Source organism: Bufo bufo, chromosome 2 (assembly GCF_905171765.1).
Source record: "Bufo bufo chromosome 2, aBufBuf1.1, whole genome shotgun sequence".
Taxonomy (NCBI): Eukaryota; Metazoa; Chordata; class Amphibia; order Anura; family Bufonidae; genus Bufo; species Bufo bufo.
In genome coordinates, this window is record NC_053390.1 from 558,783,822 (window position 1) to 558,806,801 (window position 22,980).

At 44.8% G+C, this 22,980-nt stretch overlaps 1 protein-coding gene across 1 annotated transcript in view; it reads left to right on the forward strand.

Moving 5' to 3' along the window:
- The first annotated feature begins 1,616 nt into the window (after positions 1–1,616).
- Positions 1,617–22,980, forward strand: part of MMRN1 (multimerin 1) — a 189,878-nt gene continuing 168,514 nt past the window's right edge. Inside the window, exon 1 of the mRNA XM_040418156.1 lies at positions 1,617–2,262. Coding sequence (XP_040274090.1) covers positions 1,778–2,262 — 485 coding nt within the window. The 5' untranslated portion in view covers positions 1,617–1,777. The remainder of the gene's footprint in view (positions 2,263–22,980) is intronic.

Consider the following 22,980-nt stretch of genomic DNA (forward strand, 5'->3'; position numbering starts at 1 on the left):
CAAGGGATCAGAGACACACAGATACAAGCCCTAACAGTACAGGTCTCCAGCAGGAAGTAAACTCTGGCATGGAGCACAGATGCAACGGTTAAGCTACCTGCTGCCTGCGCTTGTCAGCACGGCACATGGCAGCAGGAGAGAGAGAGAGAGCCCAGCGAGCGGGAAGGGGCAGCAGTGCCGGCACGGACCGCTGGGCTAACAACCAATGAGCCATCATGCTGTCCCGATTATAAATCATGTATCTGTTTTCAATGGGTGTGGCTGAAATATCTAAGCTCAATAAATAGGTGAGGTGTCTTTTGGTCATATGGTGTAATTTCTCCATCTCAATATGTGCACACAAGGATTAATTTCACAGGAAACTAATTAAGCTATCGGTATGTTTTTGGAATGGGGAGTACCCAATTAAAAATCATGCAAACACAGGGAGATCATAGAAATTACTTGCAGATGTTGCCCTTTGTTGGATTCAAATCTAGGACCTCAGAGCTGCAAAGTAATAGTAGTAACCACTGAGCCACTGTGCTGTATTTGATATATTGGCTGTCATTCTGCAGTGAGCCGCAGGGGACTGCATGGAGGATGCGAGTGGTAGTGGTGGCTCTGAGGGTGGTAGCAGAGCAGTGTCGGTCTCCACTCGGGCACTCCCTAGAGCTTTGGCACCTGCATGGGGACAAAATTCCACTCACTCGCAGCTGCCAATGACTAAATGATTTTGCAGGTAAAGCCGAAGTCTTACCTTCGAAATTGTGTGCCCATGGGTTGTCATGGGTACACAGAGTTTTATTCACATGCGGCCAATTAAATGTGTAATTGTGGCCTTACTGAAACGCCACCTTTTATTTTGTATGTCATTTTAGGTCCAAAGTTGTATGTTGATTAATTTCTTAATGTATCTATGAAGCGGCCAGAGCTTTCTCTTTGATACAGAGGTCTTAAAGAGGTTATTATTTAAAAAGCTCCCCAAAACCACTAAAGTGTGAAAATGATAAAATATTGCATACTCACCACTTAATTCTAAATTTTCTCCAACGCTGTCCACCTGGTCCTCACCTCTAGCCTGTGTTTCCACAGAGTGGAAGAGAGGACTGAAGTAGGAGGGAGGTAAGGGGTGAGTACAGGATCTATGTTATTTAAAAACATATAGAAGCTTTGTGGGGCTTTTGAAATAAGTAAGACAACCCATTTAACTGCATAGCCATGTTTCTAAAAAAAACAATAACTTTCTGGCTGCCTGTAGCTGCCACTAGAGGGAGCACAGGATCTTACTGCATACTGTATTATTTAGTTCTACTCATAACAGTATGCAATAAGATCTCATGGGCCCTTTAGTGGAAGTTGCTGTTTCAGAAAAACAAAGCTCCACTATAAAGATATATTAAGAAATTTACCAGCACAGACAGTTGAACCTATTTCAATTATAAAAACTTCCAGAAAGGCATTCAAGGGTGGAAATTATGCTTTGTTTCCTAACAATTGTGTTAACATGTTATTACTTTGACAAATTGTCAAGTATGATCCAATCATGTTCCACTTTCTCTTGTCATTGTAATATTTCCCACCCTAAGCCTTTATCTGGCGCTCCATACGGATGGGTAAGCAGTACATAGAGTTTTACAGTAACAGGAAGCCATGTTTCCTCAGCTCATGACTGACAAGTTACAACCTGTTTCCTTTTTATGCAAAACCTAGAGTTTGGTCAGAGCAAAAACAGATGTCATGAATACAGAGGCATAATACAACTGAACTAGCTTAAGATATTCATATTAACTTGAAGATGATGTCAATTTTGTTACTGACCATTGGTCTTCTTCTGCACATTGATGGTGGAAGTACAAGAGGAGATTCATTAGATGTTACTGACCACCCAGGGACAGAACCAGTGGATACCAATGTCAAGAAGCTTCTCTCTGAAATTGATAGTAAAATGCCCAGGGATACCACCCAAAGGAGTGTAACTGAGCCTACTCCTTTGCTTGAAGATGAATTCACCACTGCACAGTATAAAACTACAACTCCCTCTTTGTTACCCAATATCAAAAGAAAAGAATACAAAATATTTGAAAAGACTATAAGGATGCCAATAAAAGTTTCTGCAACTGCAAAAGTAGAAACTAAGAAATCCAGTGATGAGCAGATTGGGACAGCAGGAAAGGCTACTATACAAGTCGAGGAGATCCAAAAAAGACCAGATCCTTCTTCCAGACTGAATTACATCAATAAGAACAGTCAGAAGCCAAACTTTGAAACAACACGAGGAAAGTAAGATACTTTTTCACTATATTGGACACATAAACATTTGTAAAAATTTGAATTTGATAATTTTATGCTGTAAAATTTAGATATAAATTAAACAAAAATATGTCATAGCGGAATACTCAACGTGGTTTTTACTTCAAAATGTTAGCCCCAATAGAAAATAACAGAATTAAGCAACAGGATAAGCACATATTATTCACTGCTTGTAGTAACTGTAACTACTTTGTAGCGTAAAGTACATGACATTATTATTATTGTGAATAATAGTAATGTCACATGTATTCAGTGATCTCACATTTAGTGTTATTTCTCCTCACATCTGTAAATGGAATATCTCAGTTTGGTGTCTTTTGCTAAGGAGCAATTGTAAATAAGAGTAGGTGGTTCATTTGACAGTAATTGTGTTTTGTTACAGTTATTAGACTCTAGCTGTTCTTCTAGTTTTCCTCTGGAAATACCATGGTGCCTTGTTGTTAAATTGCAGCTTGCAGAGTAGTAGACATGCTTAGTTATTAATTTCAAAGACAAGCCCGTGTCCTGTTACTTCATAGGAAAAGTCATATTTCAATTCAAAATTATTGAACTGGATTTTAGATGAAAAAATGAAAATTGCGACACAATGGGAGAGTTTAATCAACACTGTTTCAGGGTGAGTGATTTTTCAAGGTGGCGAAAATGGTGCACATGATTAATTTATTACATTAGTACATATGGCATTATACATTTTTTCAATTCCCTAGGAACCCTAGGCCCTTCTATACTCCACGCACAGCTGGCTTATGGTACTTTAAATAAAAATTGAAAAAATTTACAATAATTTGATGCATGTACTTTTCTTTTTCCAGACAATTTGTTAGTATTTTGATTTATTGTGTTCTATGAACAATATTAGATTCCTAAAAACGCAGTATTGTGCTGTATAAAAATGATGTTGGTGATGTTGCTGAATTGCCAGTCCATTTAAACTCCTCTTTACTAGTGCTGGGCGCGAATATTCGAATAGCGAATATTAATCGCTAATATCGCCACTTCGAGAATTCGCGAATATTTAGAATATAGTGATATATATTCGTATTTTCTAATATTCTAGATTTTATTTTCATCTGAACCCATGGTCCTTCTCTGTTTCTTGCTTGTGGGCCAATGAGAAGGCTGCAATGTCTTTGTATGAGCTTAGCAACATCCCTAGCAACCAATAGGAAAGTTGCCTACCCCTTACTATATAAGAACCTCCCCAGCAGCCATTTTCTACAGTTTTTTTTTTATAGTTCTGAGAGAGACAGCAGTGTCATTACTGTGCTCTGTGCTTTCTACACTACATTAGATAGTTAGTTAGATAGCTTATATATATAATACAGATAGTTAGTGGGAGATAGTCAGTGTAGGTTACATCCTGATATAGTGTAGCTGATAGGTTCCAGTGCAGGGTGTTAGGTAGTGTGATAGGGCATAGTGCTGTGATGTCACAACAATATAACAAAATAGCAAAGACAGGTGCACTCTGCAGTCTTACTAAACCCTCAAATTGATGTTAAAATTGAGAGATTAGCCAACATATCCTACGGTGTAGGACATGTCTGAGCCCGAGCACCGAGCCAAGGTTTCTCAAGTAGCTCGGGACCTAACAGTCACCTACCTGTGCCATATGGGCAATACCAGGAGCCAGTGGGCAAATTACAGGAGCATGAGGCCGACTCACAAACAACTCACCAGTGACCTCCAGCATGTGACCATGCTAACAATGGGAGGAGGAAGGAGTCTGCGAGTCCCACTCAAGACTGGCTGACAAGGCCCAGGCCTCACAGGTGCACCTAAATGTAGCCTGTAGATGTAAAGCAGGCACATTTAAATTGGAGTTTATACACCTCCAGGCATCTCTATAAATATAAATTGAAAAGAATGGAGTGGCATTAACCAAGCAGGAAATGCTCAAACCCACATGCGGTTGTGCATATATATAGGGGAGCAAATCCTGCACTTGTGGCCCGTTGCTAATGACGATCCCCAGCAAAAATGCATACAATGGAAGATGCCCGCAGCGAACCACAAGTACCACAATAGACATCCTACACAAGATAGCAATTATGTGGATGTAGTAATCAATATAGCAATATAACAAACTAGCAAAGACAGGTGCACTTTGCGGTCTTACTGATGTCACAACAATACATAGTGCACCAATCAGTAATATGTAGTCAGACCTGCTAAAATGTGAGGTTGCACGTATTGAGCCAAAATATGTGCATCATTAATTGCTGATTAGCGCAATCACAAATATATTGGAGTGCTCTATCTGCATATAAAGCCATTTTTAATGTTCTGCCATGTCAACCATTTTCTCCAGTCTCAGGAAACTTCTAGCAGCTTGGAAAATGTAGCAAAAGTGACCCACGCCTCTATTGCGCATGCTCTATGCGAATATTACAAAATATTTGCGAAATATTGCGAATTCGAATAGTGCCCCTGCCGCTCATCACTACTCTTTACAACTGTTGAACAGCATGGAAGAACAGGGTAACTGAGTATAGGCCCGCACTGATTTATCTCCTATTTAGTGGGCAGTGACAGCCCTGGAGGAATGAGTGGAGGATGGGAGAGGTAGTGGCTCTGGCAAGATTGAGTGTACACATGGATCACAGTGGAAATCCTCACACTGATACCCTCCTAGGGCCATGCAGTGACAGGAGGGTGTACCCTTTCTTCCTTCGGGGCACACCCTGGTGTTGGGGCTCCAGCCTGGTGGTAGTTGGGGTGTCCTTGGTGTTAAGAGTCTTGGCAGGTTGCAAGGCAGGATTGATGTTGCTGGAACAATGGATGTGTACTGTAATAGAATCAGTGGCCAGGCCTGTTGTAGTAAATAATTCAGTATCTCTTTAATAAAGTGCAGAATAGGAGTAGTTATACACCCAACAATATTAAGGCACAGTTCCAAGCAATTCACAGTGCAATTCTTCCTCAATAGCAATGTATGGTTAGCAGCAATGATGGGGGTTGTGGTACTCTTTCTCTGTTTCTAAAGTCTCTCTCTCTCTGCAGAACGTGAATTAGGTTCTTGGTAGATGTTCTGTAATTCCTGGACTGAAGGGTACAGAATTAAGATATTTCTAGCCAAACTGTCTCAAAATATGGAAGGTTGTGTTGGTAATATTCCTTCTCACAGCGGAAACGTTTCTATTAGCCTTATGGTACTTTCACACTTGCGGCAGAGGATTCCGTCCCCGGAACTGCCTGCTGGATTCGTCAAAACGCTTGCAAACTGATGGCATTTGTCAGACTGATCAGGATCCTGATCCGTATGACAAATGCATTAAAATGCCGAATCCGTCTCTCCGGTGTCATCCTGAAAAACGGATCCGGCATTTATTTTTTTCACATTTTCTTTGCGGTCTGAGCATGCGCAGACTGCATTGCCTGATCCGTTTTGCCGTTACACGCTGTGCTGGATCCGGCATTAATGTATGATCCGGCATTCCAGCAAGTGTTCCGGAATTTTGGACGGAGATAAAACTGCAGCATGCTGCGGTATTATCTCCGTCCTGAAAAGACAAAAAGAGTGAACTGAAGACATCCTGATGCATCCTGAACAGATTGCCCCCCATTCAGAATTAGGATAAAACTGATCAGTTCTTTAACGGTATTGAGCCTCTAGGACAGAATTCAATGCCGGAAAAGAATAACGCTAGTGTGAAAGTACCCTTAAACGTGCACAGTACCTTGCCTTGCTGACTGACTCAAGTGCATGGACTTGCATGCTCGGGACCTTCTAGTCTTCCTTCTCTTTTTATCTCTGTCTGGAGCACTTTGAATAGAGCTGCTTTCTGAGTTGTAGCTGTCTTAGGCTAGTTTCACACTAGGGCTTGTATATCCGTCAGGTTGTTCTGGCAACTGCCTGCCAGATTTCTCTACATTCTGGCATTGCTGGAAGCTACAGGGTTGGATCTCTGCTAGTCCCCATTATAGTTAATGGGGCTAGACGGCAATGCTGCAGCTTCCGGTGATGCCAGAATGCAGAGAGATATGGAACAGCCTGCTGGATATACAAGCGCTAGTATGAAACTAGCCTTAGAGATAATAGTCCAGACTTTGGCCCCTTCTAGGTCCTCTCTTTTTCTCAGCCTTATACTCTATACTGACTAGGATCAGACCCAGGTCCATCTCCTAGTAACCAAAAGAGGCTGAGTCAAGGATGTTAACAGTTTAACACATAATGCCATGCATGTACATAATTATGCTTAAGGGGTTATTTGGAGCGAGCTCACAAGCTAATCTTGCTCTATACATGAGAACAAACCACGTCCCACGGCGCAAATTACCGTCAGCCAGTCACCAGGATCAAGAAGGAATCTTTTATTGCAGCGATACAACGCGTTTCGGGGAATCACTCCCCTTCATCAGGTACAAAAAAAGGTGGTGCAGCTTTTTTTGTACCTGATGAAGGGGAGTGATTCCCCGAAACGCGTTGTATCGCTGCAATAAAAGATTCCTTCTTGATCCTGATGACTGGCTGACGGTAATTTGCGCCGTGGGACGTGGTTTGTTCTTTTGCATCATCATCTTCTTGGGGGCTCCAGGCTTCTCCTTTTGAAGATCTCTTGTGGTCCCGTGGCTGCAGACCGCCATATCCAGACGTCCAGGCTTGTTTGAAAATACCTACAATAGTGTTGTGCCTACATTTGCACAACCACACAAGGTGAGCCTTACCATCTTTCTCCGTATATTACTATACACTCACAGAATTACCCTATGGTGCGCCCATCTGTTTTGTTACAGATTTAAAAACTAGCCTGCTATATTACATTGCTCTATACATGGCGTAGTACGCTGAGATTGGCAATGATGCCGAACCTAGTCATTTAAACCACTTAGATGCGACAGCTGCATCTGTGGGGTTCCCTCTGCCTTCCGATCGGAGCTCCCATGGAGAAACCGTGGGGCTCCAAGTGGTTACTATGATGGCCTGGGGCATTCTGAAGGTTCCCAGGCCTGTCATAGTTGACTGCCAGTAAAGTCATGTGTGAGGCATGTGTTCAGTAGGCCGTGTCTTAGAATCCCATAGACTGCAATAGTATTCTATTGTGGTATAATGGACAAGCAATCAAAAGATGAAAATAAAATATTAAAACATCAAATCACCCCCTTTCCCAATATTACATATAACAATAAAAAAATAATAAAAAAATAAACATAACAGGTATTGGTGCATCCCAAAGTGCCCAATCTATTAACCGCGAACTCCCTACTGTAGCTACCAGGTGCCTGCTGTTTCATACAGCAGACACCCATGGCTAATGTCCGCGATTGGCAGTAATGCCAATCACAGACATTTAACCTCTCAGATGCAGTGGTCAAATGGGACCACGGCATCTGAGAAGCTGGAAATCTGGAAGCGCGTGCTTCAAAGGTAGGAACGCCTCCTCCAGGCAGAGATTGGGGAAGGCATTCTGTGAAAGTAATGTCAAGAGTCTATTCTAGGCTTCCAGGTTCATTACTTGTATATTGCAATTCAGGCCAGCAGGTGGCAGCACTGAATTGTAATATAGCTATTTCTGTATGATTGCATGATGTGGTCCACTTGGGGACTGAAGAAAAGTAAAAAAAAAGAAAAGTAAAAAAATATTTTAAAAAATATATATATAAAAATCTAAATCACCTCCCTTTTTCATCACTTTACCTCTAAACAATTGATTAAAAAGTGATCAAAAATCATACACACCCCAAAGTTGTATTAAAAAAAAATAGATTGTCCTGCAAAAAATTAGCAAACATCTCCATAAACATAACTATAAAAAGGTTATGTGGGTCAGAAAATGGCAATGGAAAGAAAAAAATAATTTTTACAGAAGTTTTACATTTTTTTCCAGTATTAAAATACAAGAAAAAAACTATACATATGTGGTATCACCATAATCATACAGGGATGTGCACAAGAAACAGGTGAGGGTAACACAAGTGATGACTAAACATTTTTAGACGATGATGTAGCCGATCGCATGTGGGAGGTGGCTGAAGAGGGGGCATAATCATCATCAGGGGGCGAGGGTGGCAGCATGCCTGTGAGACAGCAGGGTGGAAAGAAGTGGGAAATCTGGAGCCAAATGTGAGAGGAGACTACCTTTGAGGCATGGGTTCATAAAAGCAGTAGTAGACAGGCATCACGCAGTGGTGAAGGGAAAACGCAATACTTGGCAGTGTGGGGATTTTTGACAAAGTCATTGAGTGACGTTAGCGTAGCGGTATGCAGGATGTGCGAGCAGAGGGTGAGGTGCGACCAGGGTGCTAATGTTAGCACAACAGCCCTGCGTGAACATATAGAACGTCACCATAAAATGGCGTGGGAAAAACGTGCCACTCATTTAGTGTTACAGCCTGATGCAACCGCTGCATTTCCCACAGTCCCTGTCAAGTAATCGTGGTTCGTCAACATCAGCAGAAGAAAGTTGTCGTTCCTTCCCATCGACTTCAATGTCGTCTATTGCTCCTGATGCTCCTCCTCATCTCTTGTTTCGAAAGCAATCGATCACCGAGGTGTTTGCAAAAGGACAACAGTATGCGTGTACTCATCCAACAGAGCAGAAGCTAAAAGTGCACTGGGCCACGTTGTTGGTACTACAGTCCCTCCCTAGTTGACTCAGCACATTTCAGAGAAAAGTTTCTAAACAAGCTGTAACAGCTCTGCACACGTATGTTGATCAGTAGTTGTGCCAATCCTTGAGCGTCTCGGTGAGTGGTAGAGTTCACTTCAGCACTAACATATGGAGTTGTAACTATGGTCAAGGACAATGTATGGGTACTTTCACACTTGGTTTAAAGTTTTCCGGTATTGAGTTCCATCACAGGGGGCTCAATACTGGAAAAAAAACTAATCAGTTGCATCCTAATGCATTCAGAATGGAAAGCATTCTGTTCAGTATGCATCAGGATGTCTTCAGTTCAGTCCCTCTTATGGTATTTGGCTGGTGAAAATACGGCAGCATGCTGCAGTATTTTCTCCGGCCAAAATTTCAGAACACTTGCCGGAATGCCGGAATCTGCATTAATTTCCATTGAAATGTATTAATGCCGGAACCCGGACCAAGTCTTCCGGAAAGCCGGTAATGGTTTCTCGGTCTGCACATGCGCAGACCTGTAAAAATGTTAAAAAAATAAATACCGGATCAGTTTTTCCAGGTGACACCAGAGAGACAGATCCAGTGTTTCAATGCATTTGTCAGACGGATCCGCAGCCGGATCTGGAAACAAATGCATTCGTTTGCATACGGATTTCCGGATCCGGCAGGCAGTTCCGGCGACGGAACTGCCTGCCGGAATCCAACAACACAAGTGTGAAAGTACCCTATGTCATTCACAGCCCCTGGTTAAATGTGATTCGGCCCAGGCACACCAGCAACTTGGCTAGGTTATGGCAATGTCTCCTCCGCAGTATAATGGTGGTATTTCTGTGCCAGTGTCCACCCCTGCCTCCTCATCCTCCACCTTATCCTCACCCTCCCCTCTAGGCATAGTACACAGTGGCCCTCCAACATATCACGTTTGAAAAGCTAGGCATTGTAACGCGGTTCTGCTACTATTCAGCCTTGGCGAACAGAGCCATACTGGGGAGGAACTTCTTGGCATCATCAATAAAGAGATCAAACACTGGCTGTCTCCTCGCCAACTGGAGATAGGAAAGATTATGTCTGCATTGCATCAGGGAGGGCTGACCCATGCTCCCTGCATGGTGCATATCTTCAATCTCATTGTCACCTGGTTCCTCAAGTCTTCCACTGAACTGCAAGAGCTGTTAAAAATGTCCAGGAAACTGTGCATGCATTCCAGCCACTCTTACTGTGCAAAACACTTTCTCCTTGAGCTGCAAAGGCAAAAGGCTCTTGCCCAACATCGCCTGATATGTGACGTTTCCACCCATTGGAACTCCATGTTCCATATGTTAGATACCCTTGTATGAGCAGAGAAAGGCAGTCAACAATTTTGTAATGCTGCAGACGAACTGGTCTACTCCCTGGCGTAACTTACACGTTAGTCAGTTGCAGCTGAGGCCATTTGAGGAGGCCACGTTGTAAGTTAGCAGAACTCAGGGATAAATGACATCCTTCCACTACTTCACATCCTGGAGGGGATGCTGAGAAGTCTGTTTGGCAAGGGGACACAAGACGTGGCATTACACGGCCACCTGATCCCTGAGGAGGATAAACTGGTAGAGGTGGAGGAGAAGGACATAAACGCCCACAAATTTTATACACAAATAGGTGTTTTATCTGCCCAAGCGATGAGGAGCAGGAGGTGCATGAGGAATGCTATCACACTGCTGTTGGGTTCTGCTACTACTGTTATCTGCTACCATCTTATTCTGTATGACACTGCCGCTGCCTTCTCTCACTAGTCTGTCATGGGGCCACTACTGTCACTGCTACTGCCATTGCTGATGCCACTCCCCCCCAGTCTGTCATGGCGGCACTACTGTCACTGTTGCTGCCACTGTCACCACTCTGTCATGGGGACCACTATTGTCACTGTTACTGCCACTGCTTCGGACACCCTTCCTACTATGTCATGGGGCCACTACTGTCACTGCTACTGCCACTTCTTTCACCTTCCTTACTGTTATGGGGCCACTATTGTCACTGTTGGTGCCACTGCTGCTTCCTCCCCTCCCCACTCTGCTATCGGGCCACTTTTGTTTCTGTTGCTGCCACTGCTGCTGCTGTCACCCTCTCCACTGTTTCATGGGGCAACTACTGTCACTGCCACTGCTGCTGCTTCCACCCTCACTACTTTGTCATGTGGCCACTACTGTAACTTCTACTGTTACTGCTGCCAACCTCCGCACTCTGTCACAGGAACAGTATTGTCACTGTTACTGCCCCTGCTGCTGCCAAACTCCCTACTCTGTCATGGGGCCACTACTGTAGTTTAGCAGTCTTTTACGTTCTCCCTGCAATCTCCTTGCAGTCTCCTTGCAGTTTAAGTTCTAAGCCTTCACACTGAGATCAGGCAGATTGGCCAGGGTATACCTGATTTATCACAATTCGTGACAAATTCATTTGGAACGAATTGCGATTCTAGTCGAACTTCGGCGAAGCTGCAAAATCGAATTTTTCAAAGCTTCATCTCTAGTTAGTATTGCCAAACCTTATTTCAGAGAAACAGGCAAATGTATGTAATGTAGAGCAAAGAGTTGACATAGAAATGTAATTCGAAATTATAAATTACAATCCCTGTTGAGATATTATTCCCTCTAGCGCTGCAAATCCCAGGACAAAGTGAGTAGAAATAGTCCGCACAGTAAAATAGGAAAAAAAGGGATTGCGCTGCAGGAGAGTGTTCTTATTGTATTTAGGTCCAATGATATTGGTGTTCTATTGTCTATGGAAATCATCAGTCAAACAGGTTCATCTATGCACATCAATCACAGCTACGGTGTGGAAATCTGAAATAAAATAGAAACCGCACTATGGTGTAGTAACTTCTCAAAGGAGGTGTCGCCTGTGAACAGGTTATACTCACAAAACTCATATGGTATTGCGCGTAACAAGCAGGCTCAACGATGTCATCCACCAGGGAACTTCACACACTGAAGTGAAAGTAAATCTGGAGTGGTCAGGAGGACGGATGCAGGTTAGTACCGTAGCTGGTAGATGTACAATCACCCTTAGCTGCCGCCTAAGAAACCGCATGGACGGAGGGCTTCACCACATATGCAGAATCCTGCAAATGTCCACGATCCCGAAGATGGAAAACCACTTGTCACAGGATAACACCAGACTCCCCACTCTTCGAAATCGCAAAGAAAGGAGGTCGAGGTGCAGCGTACTCAAGTTGTGTTTAATAGAGTTTCTGGGTGTAGTAGTGCAATAGACACTAACCTGAGACGGCTGACTCTCTGCAAGGGCAGGTGATGGTAGAAAATGTTCGTGACGCCAGTGCCAATTAAACGGTGGCACGCCGTTTGCTGATAGCAGGAATAACTGAGGAACCACGTCATGTTAAAACAAAACTCCAACTTTAGTAGTTTCCATATAGAGACATTAATGGAAGCACAGTTCCTTTGCATACAGTTGATTTTTCAATACGGTCGATGCAGGCAATACAGATTAAGCAAGGTGACTTCAGAGTGTGAAACACAGGACTTGCAGTACAGGAGCTTGCACTCTATTTCTGACTGATCCTGGGAAATAGGAAATCTTCTCCAAGGCCCAATACCTTAACTCTGGCATATATCCTTGGTTCTCTCTTTATAAAGTACCTCCTCTGTTATCTTGAGTACCTCTTGCTTCTCTGCGCTTTGCCTCTGTCTCCCTCTCAGCTTCCTTAGGCTCTTTAACTGAGGTATTCCTGTTTCGGCATATGGGAATTCAGGAGGGGAACCTTCTCCTTGAATCTGGAACCCGGTTACAGGGACTGCAAAACCCTCTCCTGGACTGCAGGCTTCAGGCCTGGACTTGTCTCAGACATAGTCTAATCTCTGGGTAGACTAGACTACAGACTTCAGACTCCAACTACAACTCTAGACTCAACTGCCCTTCCTTTCCCTGTCTGGGCCTTATATAAACTAGGGCTCTCTAGCTCCCTCTAGTGACTAGAAGCTGGAATTACACCCCTAGCAGGCCTGTACATGCAAGTGTCATAGTAACAGGGAAATACATAACATTACATTACATGACAATTTATAAAGATGACATATACCAACTTCCCCATAAATAAGGGGGGACGACAGCACACCAAGTGACACTTTTGTAGTGTCGGGCATTACAGTCCCCGTTCACTACAACACCGATGGTGAAGTACGTACCACAGTGTTGAATGGAAAATATTTAATATACTCACAAAAAACACAAGTATAGGAGCAAGTTAAAAAAAAGTCCACAGTGCCTATCTGGACATTTGCATGTCTGCCAGCATGGACACCGCCTTCCATATACTGGAATACCTGGGGGGCGGCCTCCCAGTGCAATGGGAGGAGCTGGCTGATTTAATTGACGCGACCCTATCGCTCTCCGGAGAAGGATCGAGCATGTTGGAAAGTGAACAGAGCGTTGCTGCAACGTCCGCACCTGAGATTTCAAAAATGAGTGATATTGGTGTAGAGCCAGAGGAGGCTCCACCGGCCTACTCTCCGGGACCGGAGAAACCCGCCTGCCCGCCACGGGAGAAAGAACCAGAGCCCTGCTATGGCTCTTGGAGAGACTTCTTTCAGCCCTCTTTCAAGTGGTCGTCACTTATGGCAGAGATCCGGGAGGCCGCTATAAAGTGGAATACAAAGACCAAGATCTATTATGAAGAGTTGACCAAGACAATCCATGAAAGACACACCAACACCCAACCCCGCCTGGAAAGGAGAAAGGGGTTGGTGGTGTCCTTTGACAAAACCCGTGGCTACGGGTTCATACAAGATTACCTGACTGGCAGAGACCTATATGTTAATAGAAGGTCTGTCAAGAGAGACTACCTCCCTACCTATCAGCACAGCCTCCGCGAGGGAGAGGAAGTGGAGTTCACCCCTGCCGAGAGCCTGAGAGGCCCTTATGCCACTGCCGTGACCCGTCCCAAGCGAGCACCTGAGGACTGGGAGGCAGAAGAAGAAGACTACTCTGGCTGCGAGCGGGAACCTGAACGCTCTCCAGAGCCGGCCCATCACGCCTTCCAGGAGCGGAGCTCCTTCATTGGGCCTAACGTCTTCTGGCAGCCAACCGTGTTGGAAAAATGGGTGAGCCCTTACCCTTCCCCCGAGCTGCCTCGTCGGGAGAAGACCATGCAAGAGATGGAAAATTTAAAAGGACTTCGAAATACCTTTGAGAACATCCGGAGGGGTCGGAGACCCGATGCATCGCCAGAACCTGCAGAGGCCGAGTCCGCGCCATCGGTGACTGTACCTGCGCCGGCGGCGCCAGCAGAAGACAGCGACTCTGACACGGAGAGCATCGGTGAGCAGATTGTCCGGCTGGAGGAGAAGTTGCGGGAGCTGCGCAAGATCGCGACCGCCAGGATCCAGACGCCGCCGAAGAAGGATGAGGTAAGGGTGCCTGTCACCACCCGTAGACTACTTTCTGCTGCCACCGCTCCGCCAGTGCCCCAAAGAAGACCCCCTGTTGCTGTGAATTGCTGCACAGAGCCCACCGGACCGCTTGCGGCGGCGGTATCCACTCCACTTCATCCCACAATTATCATGCCGGGACCGGTACGGTCCACCCAAGGGTTTACCCCTAGGCCCATGGGGCCAATACCTATTAGGGGTCCCTTCACGTTGCAGCTGCCCCCTAACACTGTTATGTGGGCACATCCTCCTGTAGAGGACTACTACAGGCCGTACTTGCCAGCAGAGCCGGGTAATGATGATATACCCCTGTGAATCAGCCTGCTAGGCCTTTGATTTATTTCACCAACGAAATATGTTATTAACCCTTCCAGGAGTCCTATGTTTCCTGGTCGTTTGTTGCTGCTGCCAGTTTATCCACGGCTCAGTGGTGGGTGTTGACCACTGAAGTAATAAAGTCAACAAAACTACGTTTGTTTCCAGGACCTCCTGCCTGCTTTTGCTATCCCACGCCAAGTTGTGCCTGTTCCTGAGTTGCACCTTTTACCCTTAACCCCCTTTTCAGGTTGATCAGGGGTATTACAGGACTTGTTTTATATTCTACAATTTTATTGTGCAACTTGATACTAAGGAACCGTGCCCGGAGACAGACTCAAAAGAACCTGAGCCTCTGAGATACGCCCCAGACGAAGCATTATGGCGAAACCCGGGTCGGGCACTGTGGACTTTTTTTAACTTGCTCCTATACTTGTGTTTTTTGTGAGTATATTAAATATTTTCCATTCAACACTGTGGTACGTACTTCACCATCGGTGTGACCTCCTTTCTTTGCGATTTCGAAGAGTGGGGAGTCTGGTGTTATCCTGTGACAAGTGGTTTTCCATCTTCGGGATCGTGGACATTTGCAGGATTCTGCATATGTGGTGAAGCCCTCCGTCCATGCGGTTTCTTAGGCGGCAGCTAAGGGTGATTGTACATCTACCAGCTACGGTACTAACCTGCATCCGTCCTCCTGACCACTCCAGATTTACTTTCACTTCAGTGTGTGAAGTTCCCTGGTGGATGACATCGTTGAGCCTGCTTGTTACGCGCAATACCATATGAGTTTTGTGAGTATAACCTGTTCACAGGCGACACCTCCTTTGAGAAGTTACTACACCATAGTGCGGTTTCTATTTTATTTCAGATTTCCACACCGTAGCTGTGATTGATGTGCATAGATGAACCTGTTTGACTGAGGATTTCCATAGACAATAGAACACCAATATCATTGGACCTAAATACAATAAGAACACTCTCCTGCAGCGCAATCCCTTTTTTTCCTATTTCCCATAGAAATGTAATTGGCAAAAAAGTTTAAAAACTTGATCTTTAAAAATCATGTTGGGGTCAGAACACAGGGATGCAGAAATACGATACATCAGAAATACTATTTTTAGAAGTGTGATGAAGTTTTCATGTGCAGAATACCCTTAGCATTTACAGAACGATATAGGCATATTACTTTCACTCCAGAAAGCTTAGTACTATATATGATGTAGAGACAGCAGTAGTCTTAAAAGCTTTCTATTTGTCATCACTTTATTTTCCTTTAGCTAGCTAGAAACATAGAAACATAGAAACATAGAATGTGTCGGCAGATAAGAACCATTTGGCCCATCTAGTCTGCCCAATATACTGAATACTATGGATAGCCCCCGGCCCTATCTTATATGAAGGATGGCCTTATGCCTATCCCATGCATGCTTAAACCCCTTCACTGTATTTGCAGCTACCACTTCTGCAGGAAGGCTATTCCATGCATCCACTACTCTCTCAGTAAAGTAATACTTCCTTATATTACTTTTAAACCTTTGCCCCTCTAATTTAAAACTGTGTCCTCTTGTGGTAGTTTTTCTTCTTTTAAATATGCTCTCTTCCTTTACCGAGTTGATTCCCTTTATGTATTTAAAAGTTTCTATCATATCCCCTCTGTCTCTTCTTTCTTCCAAGCTATACATATTAAGGTCCTTTAACCTTTCCTGGTAAGTTTTATCCTGCAATCCATGTACTAGTTTAGTAGCTCTTCTCTGAACTCTCTCTAGAGTATCTATATCCTTCTGGAGATATGGCCTCCAGTACTGCGCACAATAATCCAAGTGAGGTCTCACCAGTGTTCTGTACAGCGGCATAAGCACTTCACTCTTTCTACTGCTTATACCTCTCCCTATACATCCAAGCATTCTGCTGGCATTTCGTGCTGCTCTATTACATTGTCTTCCCACCTTTAAGTCTTCTGAAATAATTACTCCTAAATCCCTTTCCTCAGATACTGAGGTCAGGACTGTGTCAAATATTCTATATTCTGCCCTTGGGTTTTTACGCCCCAGGTGCATTATCTTGCACTTATCCACATTAAATTTCAGTTTCCAGAGTTCGGACCATTCTTCTAGTTTTCCTAAATCCTTTTCCATTTGGCGTTTCCCTCCAGGAACATCAACCCTGTTACATATCTTTGTGTCATCAGCAAAAAGACAAACCTTACCAGCGAGGCCTTTTGCAATATCACTTATGAAGATATTAAACAAAATCGGTCCCAGTACAGATCCCTGTGGAACCCCACTGGTAACATGACCTTGTTTTGAATGTTCTCCATTGACTACCACCCTCTGTTGTCTGTCACTCAGCCACTGCCTAATCCACTCAACAATATGGGAGTCTATGCTCAATGACTGCAGTTTATTGATAAGTCTTCTATGTGGGACAGTGTCAAAAGCCTTACTAAAATCTAGATATGCGATGTCTACTGCACCTCCACCGTCTATTATTTTATTCACCCAGTCAAAAAAATCTATAAGATTTGTTTGACATGATCTCCCTGAAGTAAACCCATGTTGTTTTTCATCTTGCAAGCTACTGAAAGATATCACATGAAGACTGTCATTTCATATCAGTTTTTAAAAAACATTATATTCAATATTACAATTGCATCATATCTATGACTTAATCTTAACCACAAGTGCTGCATTGTTTACTGTTTTACCTTGATGGGGCACTCAGTGTTCAGTAGATGAATGTGATTTCTCCACAAGGTAACAGCAGAATGTATTTATTTTGTGTTCACAGCTTTTGGCAAATTATCTTTCCATGACAGTTTCTCTTGGGTTTTATTTCAAACTTTAAAGTTTCTGATTAGATTATTTTCCAAGGTGGAGTGCTTCCTCTCTGCCATACTCAGGTATTACATAAGGGATAGGCAACAGTAGAAAGGTGAAAATCTATGGCTGAAACTTGGAAGGTCTTCAGGTCTACTTGCTACTTAGTTGTGATAGGACCGTGGGGGGAGGGGGGATTGTGTGGGTTATCAAAATCTATGGCTGAAACTTGGAAGGTCTTCAGATCTACTTGCTACTGAGTTGTGATAGGACCGTGGGGGGGGGGGGGAATTGTGTGGGTTATCAACGTTGTTGCTGTGTGCTATGATTTGAGAGAAGCAAATTGATTCTAAACAAATTCTCTACGAATTTTCAAAAATTCTACTTCCCAGCAAAGACAAAGTCTTGGCAATTTGATTCGGGCAAATTGCGCAAAATGGTGCTTGCTTGTCCAGAATAGCTTGCAGTGAACCAATATTGACCATGAAGCTGATCAACAGGAAGCTGTTTTGAGAATAGGGCTTGTTTTTAGAGATGGTGAGGTAAAACAACCCTTTTAAAGGAACACTACATCTAGAAATAAATGATAACAGTAGACAGGAGATAAATTTGTCCACACTGTTTGTCTACTTAGAGGACTTCTGATTATCCCTTAAACAAACTGTAAAAATTATATGCCGATATGTTAATTACCAGCTGATCTCTTCCATGTCTGATAAAAGGTGGGCTTAACAAATGGAAATGGGTTGGGCTTAACAAATGGTGATGAGTTGGGCTTAACAAATGGTTGAGAGTTGGGCTTAACAAATGGTGATGGTTTGGGCTTAACAAATGGTGATGAGTTGGGCTTAACAAGGGGGAGGTGAATTTAATAATGCATAGGCACACAAGTGGTTGGAAACTGGTCTATTGAAAACATAACCCCTGGCTAGTGTTGAGTGAACCCGAACTGTAAAGTTCGGGTCCGCACCAAACTTTATGATTTTTGGTAACCGGACCCGAACCCGAACTTTGCCGGAAAAGTTTGGGTTCGAGTTCGGTGTTCTGGCATATAATAAAGCTTGTTGAACGGCTGCATGGCAGCCAATCAACAAGCTTTTGAGCTGTGTGCCCTTAGAAGCCATTACAGTCATGCCTACTAATGGCATGGCTGTGATTGGCCGGTGCATTATGTGACCCAGCCTCTATATAATCTGGATCACGTGTAGCACCGCCCATCAGTGAAGGGACAGAAAGCAAGCAGCTGAAGTAAGGGACAATGTTAGTGTGATTTTTTTGTGGGTGGAATACACCATCTTTGCACCCCTGACACAGAAAGATAATCATACATTTGGCTTTTAATTCTGTTGGTGACAGCGATTTTTTTTGTGGGTGCAATGCAACATTGTACTTTGTACCCCTGACACACAAATATAATAGTTAATCCGTCTGTTAGGTGCACGTCATATACCCATTTATTGTGTGAAGTACACCTGCACTGCATACGTGACAGGGAAATTGATATAGTTAATCCGTCTGTTAGTTCAGTGCACGTCATATATCCATTTATTGCGTGAAGTACACCTGCACTGCATATGTGACGGGGAAAATAATATAGTTAATCTGTCTGTTAGTTCAGTGGGTGACCTCAAAGAATGAGGAGAGCATCAAATAAGGGACGTGGCCCTGGTCGTGGTGCTGCTAGGGTTGGTGGAGCTCCTGTTGCAGGGAGCAGACGTGGTCGATCTCGGCCAGCTACACGCCCAAATGAAACATCTTCCTCAGGTGCACGTAGGCGACAGAACATTCAGCGTTATTTTGTAGGCCCAAAAACCGATGTACGAATGGTGAGGCCAGAACAAGTAGAGGCGGTAGTAGATTGCGTGGCTGACAGTGCCTCTAATTCCTTCACATTGTCTCCCACCCGGTCCCCTGCTGAAAGATCAGAATTGGCACCTGCAGCCCATGTGCATCTGTCTTTCACCTCACCCCCCTGCAAATCAGCCAAGCAGTCTGAGCCCCAAGTCATGCAGCAGTCTCTTATGCTTTTTGATGACTCTGCTGACAGGGTTTCTGACGGCCGTCCACATAGCCCTGCTCCAGAAGTGGAAGAGATTAAGTGCACTGATGCCCAACCACTGTATGTTTCAGAATGTGGACATGGGAGGATCACCGCAGCACATCTCTGATGATGACAAAACACAGGTGCCAACTGCTGTGGCTTTCTGCAGTGTGCAGACCGGCAAAGAGGGCAGGGGTGAAGAGTGGGTGGAAGATGATGTGGAGGATGATGAGGTCCTAGACCCCACATGGAATCAAGGTCATACGAGTGATGTGTGCAGTTTGGAGGAAGAGTTGGTGGCCACACAGCCCCAGCCGCACAGCAAAAGAGGGAGCAGTGTGCAAAAGCAGAGTGACCGTCCCTTAGTCAGTATGCCTGCTACGACCCACAGCACCCAGGGACTGAGCACACCAAAGCCAGCTCCAAGGAGTTCCCTGGCATGGCAGTTCTTCAGACAATGTGCTGAAGACAAAACGCGAGTGGTTTGCACGCTGTGCAATCAGAGCCTGAAGCGAGGCATAAATGTTCTCAACCTGAGCACAACCTGCATGACCAGGCATCTAAGTGCAAAGCATGAACTGCAGTGGAGTAAACACCTCAAAAAACACTAAAGATCTCAGGCTCCTCCTGGTCCCTCTTCTGCTAGTCTCGGCCTCTTCCTCCCTCTATGGAGTGACAGTGGCACCTGCCACCACGCAAACAGAGGATGTGGCAGCAACGCCACCACGTCCGTCACCAAGCATCTCCACAATGTCTCCTGGAAGCGTTCAGCTCTCCATCTCTCAAACACTGGAGAGAAATAACCCCCCTTCCCACCCGCTATCCCTGGCCCTGAATGCCAGCATTTTAAAATTCCTGGCCTTTAAAATGCTGTCATTCCGTCTGGTGGAGATGGAGACTTTTAAAAAACTTATGGCGGTGACTGTCCCACAGTACGTGATTCCCAGCCACCACTACTCTTCCAGACGAGCCATCCCCACCCTTCACAACCAAGTGGCGGACAAAATTAGGTGTGCACTGCGCAACGCCATCTTTGGCAAGGCCCACATAACTACCGATACGTGGACCAGTAAGCACAGGCAGGGACGTTATATCTCCCTAACACCACACTGGGTAAATGCAGTGGAAGCTGGGCCTGATGCGGATAGCAGTTTGGCGCATGTACTTCCGCCACCGAGGATTACAGAATGTTTCTCCTTGCCTCTTGTTGCCTCCTCCTCCTACTCTGCTTCCTCCTCTACCTCCTCCTCATCTGGTGAGCATAACACCTTCACCACGAACTTCAGCACAGCCAAGGGGAAATGACAGCAGGCTGTTTTGGATCTCATCTGTTTGGGGGAAAAACCCACACCGTGCAGGAGCTGTGGATGGGCATGGAAAAACAGACTGATGAGTGGTTGCTGCCGCTGAGCCTCAAGCCTGGCCTGGTGGTGTGCGATAACGGGTGAAATCTCGTAGCAACTCTGGGCTTAGCTGGTTTGACGCACATCCCTTGCCTGCCGCATGTGCTCTGCATCACTGGAGCGTGGCTGGGGGGATACAGAGGACACAGACAATACACCTCCCACAGAGAACAGCTTGTCGTTGCCTCTGGGCAGCCTGGCACACATGAGCGACTACATCCTGCAGTGCCTGAGCAGAGACCGCCGGGTTCCCCACATTCTAACCAGTGCTGATTACTGGGTGGCCACCCTGCTGGATCCCCGATACAAGGACAACATGCTGTCCTTAATTCCGTCACTGGAGCGCGATCGTAAGATACGTGAGTACAAGCGCACGCTGGTAGACACGCTGCTGATGGCATTCTCACCTGACACCGGGTGCTCGGTGCAAGCACAAAGCGAAGGCAGAGGAGGAGGAAGAAGTTGCCAATGCTGCTGGGTCACCGCCAGCACCTCAGAAGGGAGGGTTAGCATGGTTGAAATGTGGAAAAGCTTTGTCAGCACACCACAACAACCAGCACCACCAGCTGATATGGAACGTCTTAGCAGGAGGCAGCATTTCAGCAACATGGTGGAACAGTACGTGTGGGTCTTCAAATTGGGCACATGGCCTGAGCTTGCCCTTTACGCCTTGGAGGTGCTGGCCTGCCCTGCAACCAGTGTATTGTCTGAATGTATGTTCAGCACGGCAAGGGGGGTGATCACAGACAAGTGCAGCCGCCTGTCCACAGCCAATGTGGACAAGCTCACGTGCATTAAAATGAACCAGGCATGGATCCCACGGGACTTGTCCATACCTTGTGCAGAATAGACAAGTACACCGGCTGAACCCAGCCATTGTTATACTCCAGCACACTTTCTCTTTGTTTTCTTTTTTATATTTCCCAATGTTTTGGGGTCTTCCCAAATTTATAAAAAATGAAGAAAAAATAAATAAATTTAAAAACTACAAAAATAGTGTTGGCTACCCCCTCCTCCACCAGCGCTTCCACCTACACCGCCAGGTCCACCGCCTCCTCAACCTCCTGTTCCACTTTTACCTCCGCCTCCTAGTTCAAGATCATTATTTTTTACTTTTTTTTTAATTCTATGTTATTTTAATTCATTTCCCTATCCACATTTGGTGGCAGGGCAATTGTCCTGCTCCTACCCCTATTTTGCTTCATTTTGCAGCTCTTTAGCCCTTTCTATTACTTGTTAGAGCCATTTTAGTGCCCCAAAGTTCTGGTCCCCATTGACTTCAATGGGGTTTGGGTTTGGGGTCAAGTTCGGATCAAGTTTGGGTTCCAAATCCGAAAGTTGCCGCAAAGTTCGGCCAAATCCGGCGAACCCTAACTTCCAGGTGTTTGCTCAACCCTACTCCTGGACTTTCTGTCTTGAATGGCAAAATCCAGAACCATAATGCACCCTGTCTATTTAGAGTATCACTTCAATAGTGCTTACACTAAATGTTCTTGGCATACTTCATTGGTAGTCACTTTATAGCTATGCGAAAATGAAAAAGAAATATCATGGGACATTTATCAAATCAGATTCATCCGTTTTGTGGTCTAAACAAATTTTCTGCAGAATTTGGTTAAATTTGCAATATTTTTTGATCCTCACTACTTTTCACAGTGGTCTATGTTTACAAACCTTAAGTGAGATTAGACCTGGATTATGGTACATTTACTGTGTGCAACATTTGGAAAAGTCGCAAAAAAAGTCGCAACCCCTTGGTCTACTTTTACACCTAAAGGTGTAAACTAGTGATGAATGAGCATGCTCGCCCGAGTACCGTTTTGGCACGAGCATCGCTATGCTCGGCTCGTGGCGGTACTTGGCCGAATACCACGTGTGCTCATCGCATTGCTCAAGTTTCCGCCCCGCACGTTTGGCGCCTCCTGAAGCATCAGATCAGCATTCAGGTAATTAATTCCGTCCAGTGTAATGCCATAGCTATCTTAGCTATAAGCCTTACACTGGTTGGCTGGCCGGAACACATGGTGCTAGTTTATATAGGAGCCGACGTCCCGCGCTCGGATCATTCATCGTCAGGGAGAGCCGACAGTAGGCAGGGACATATAGCGGTTT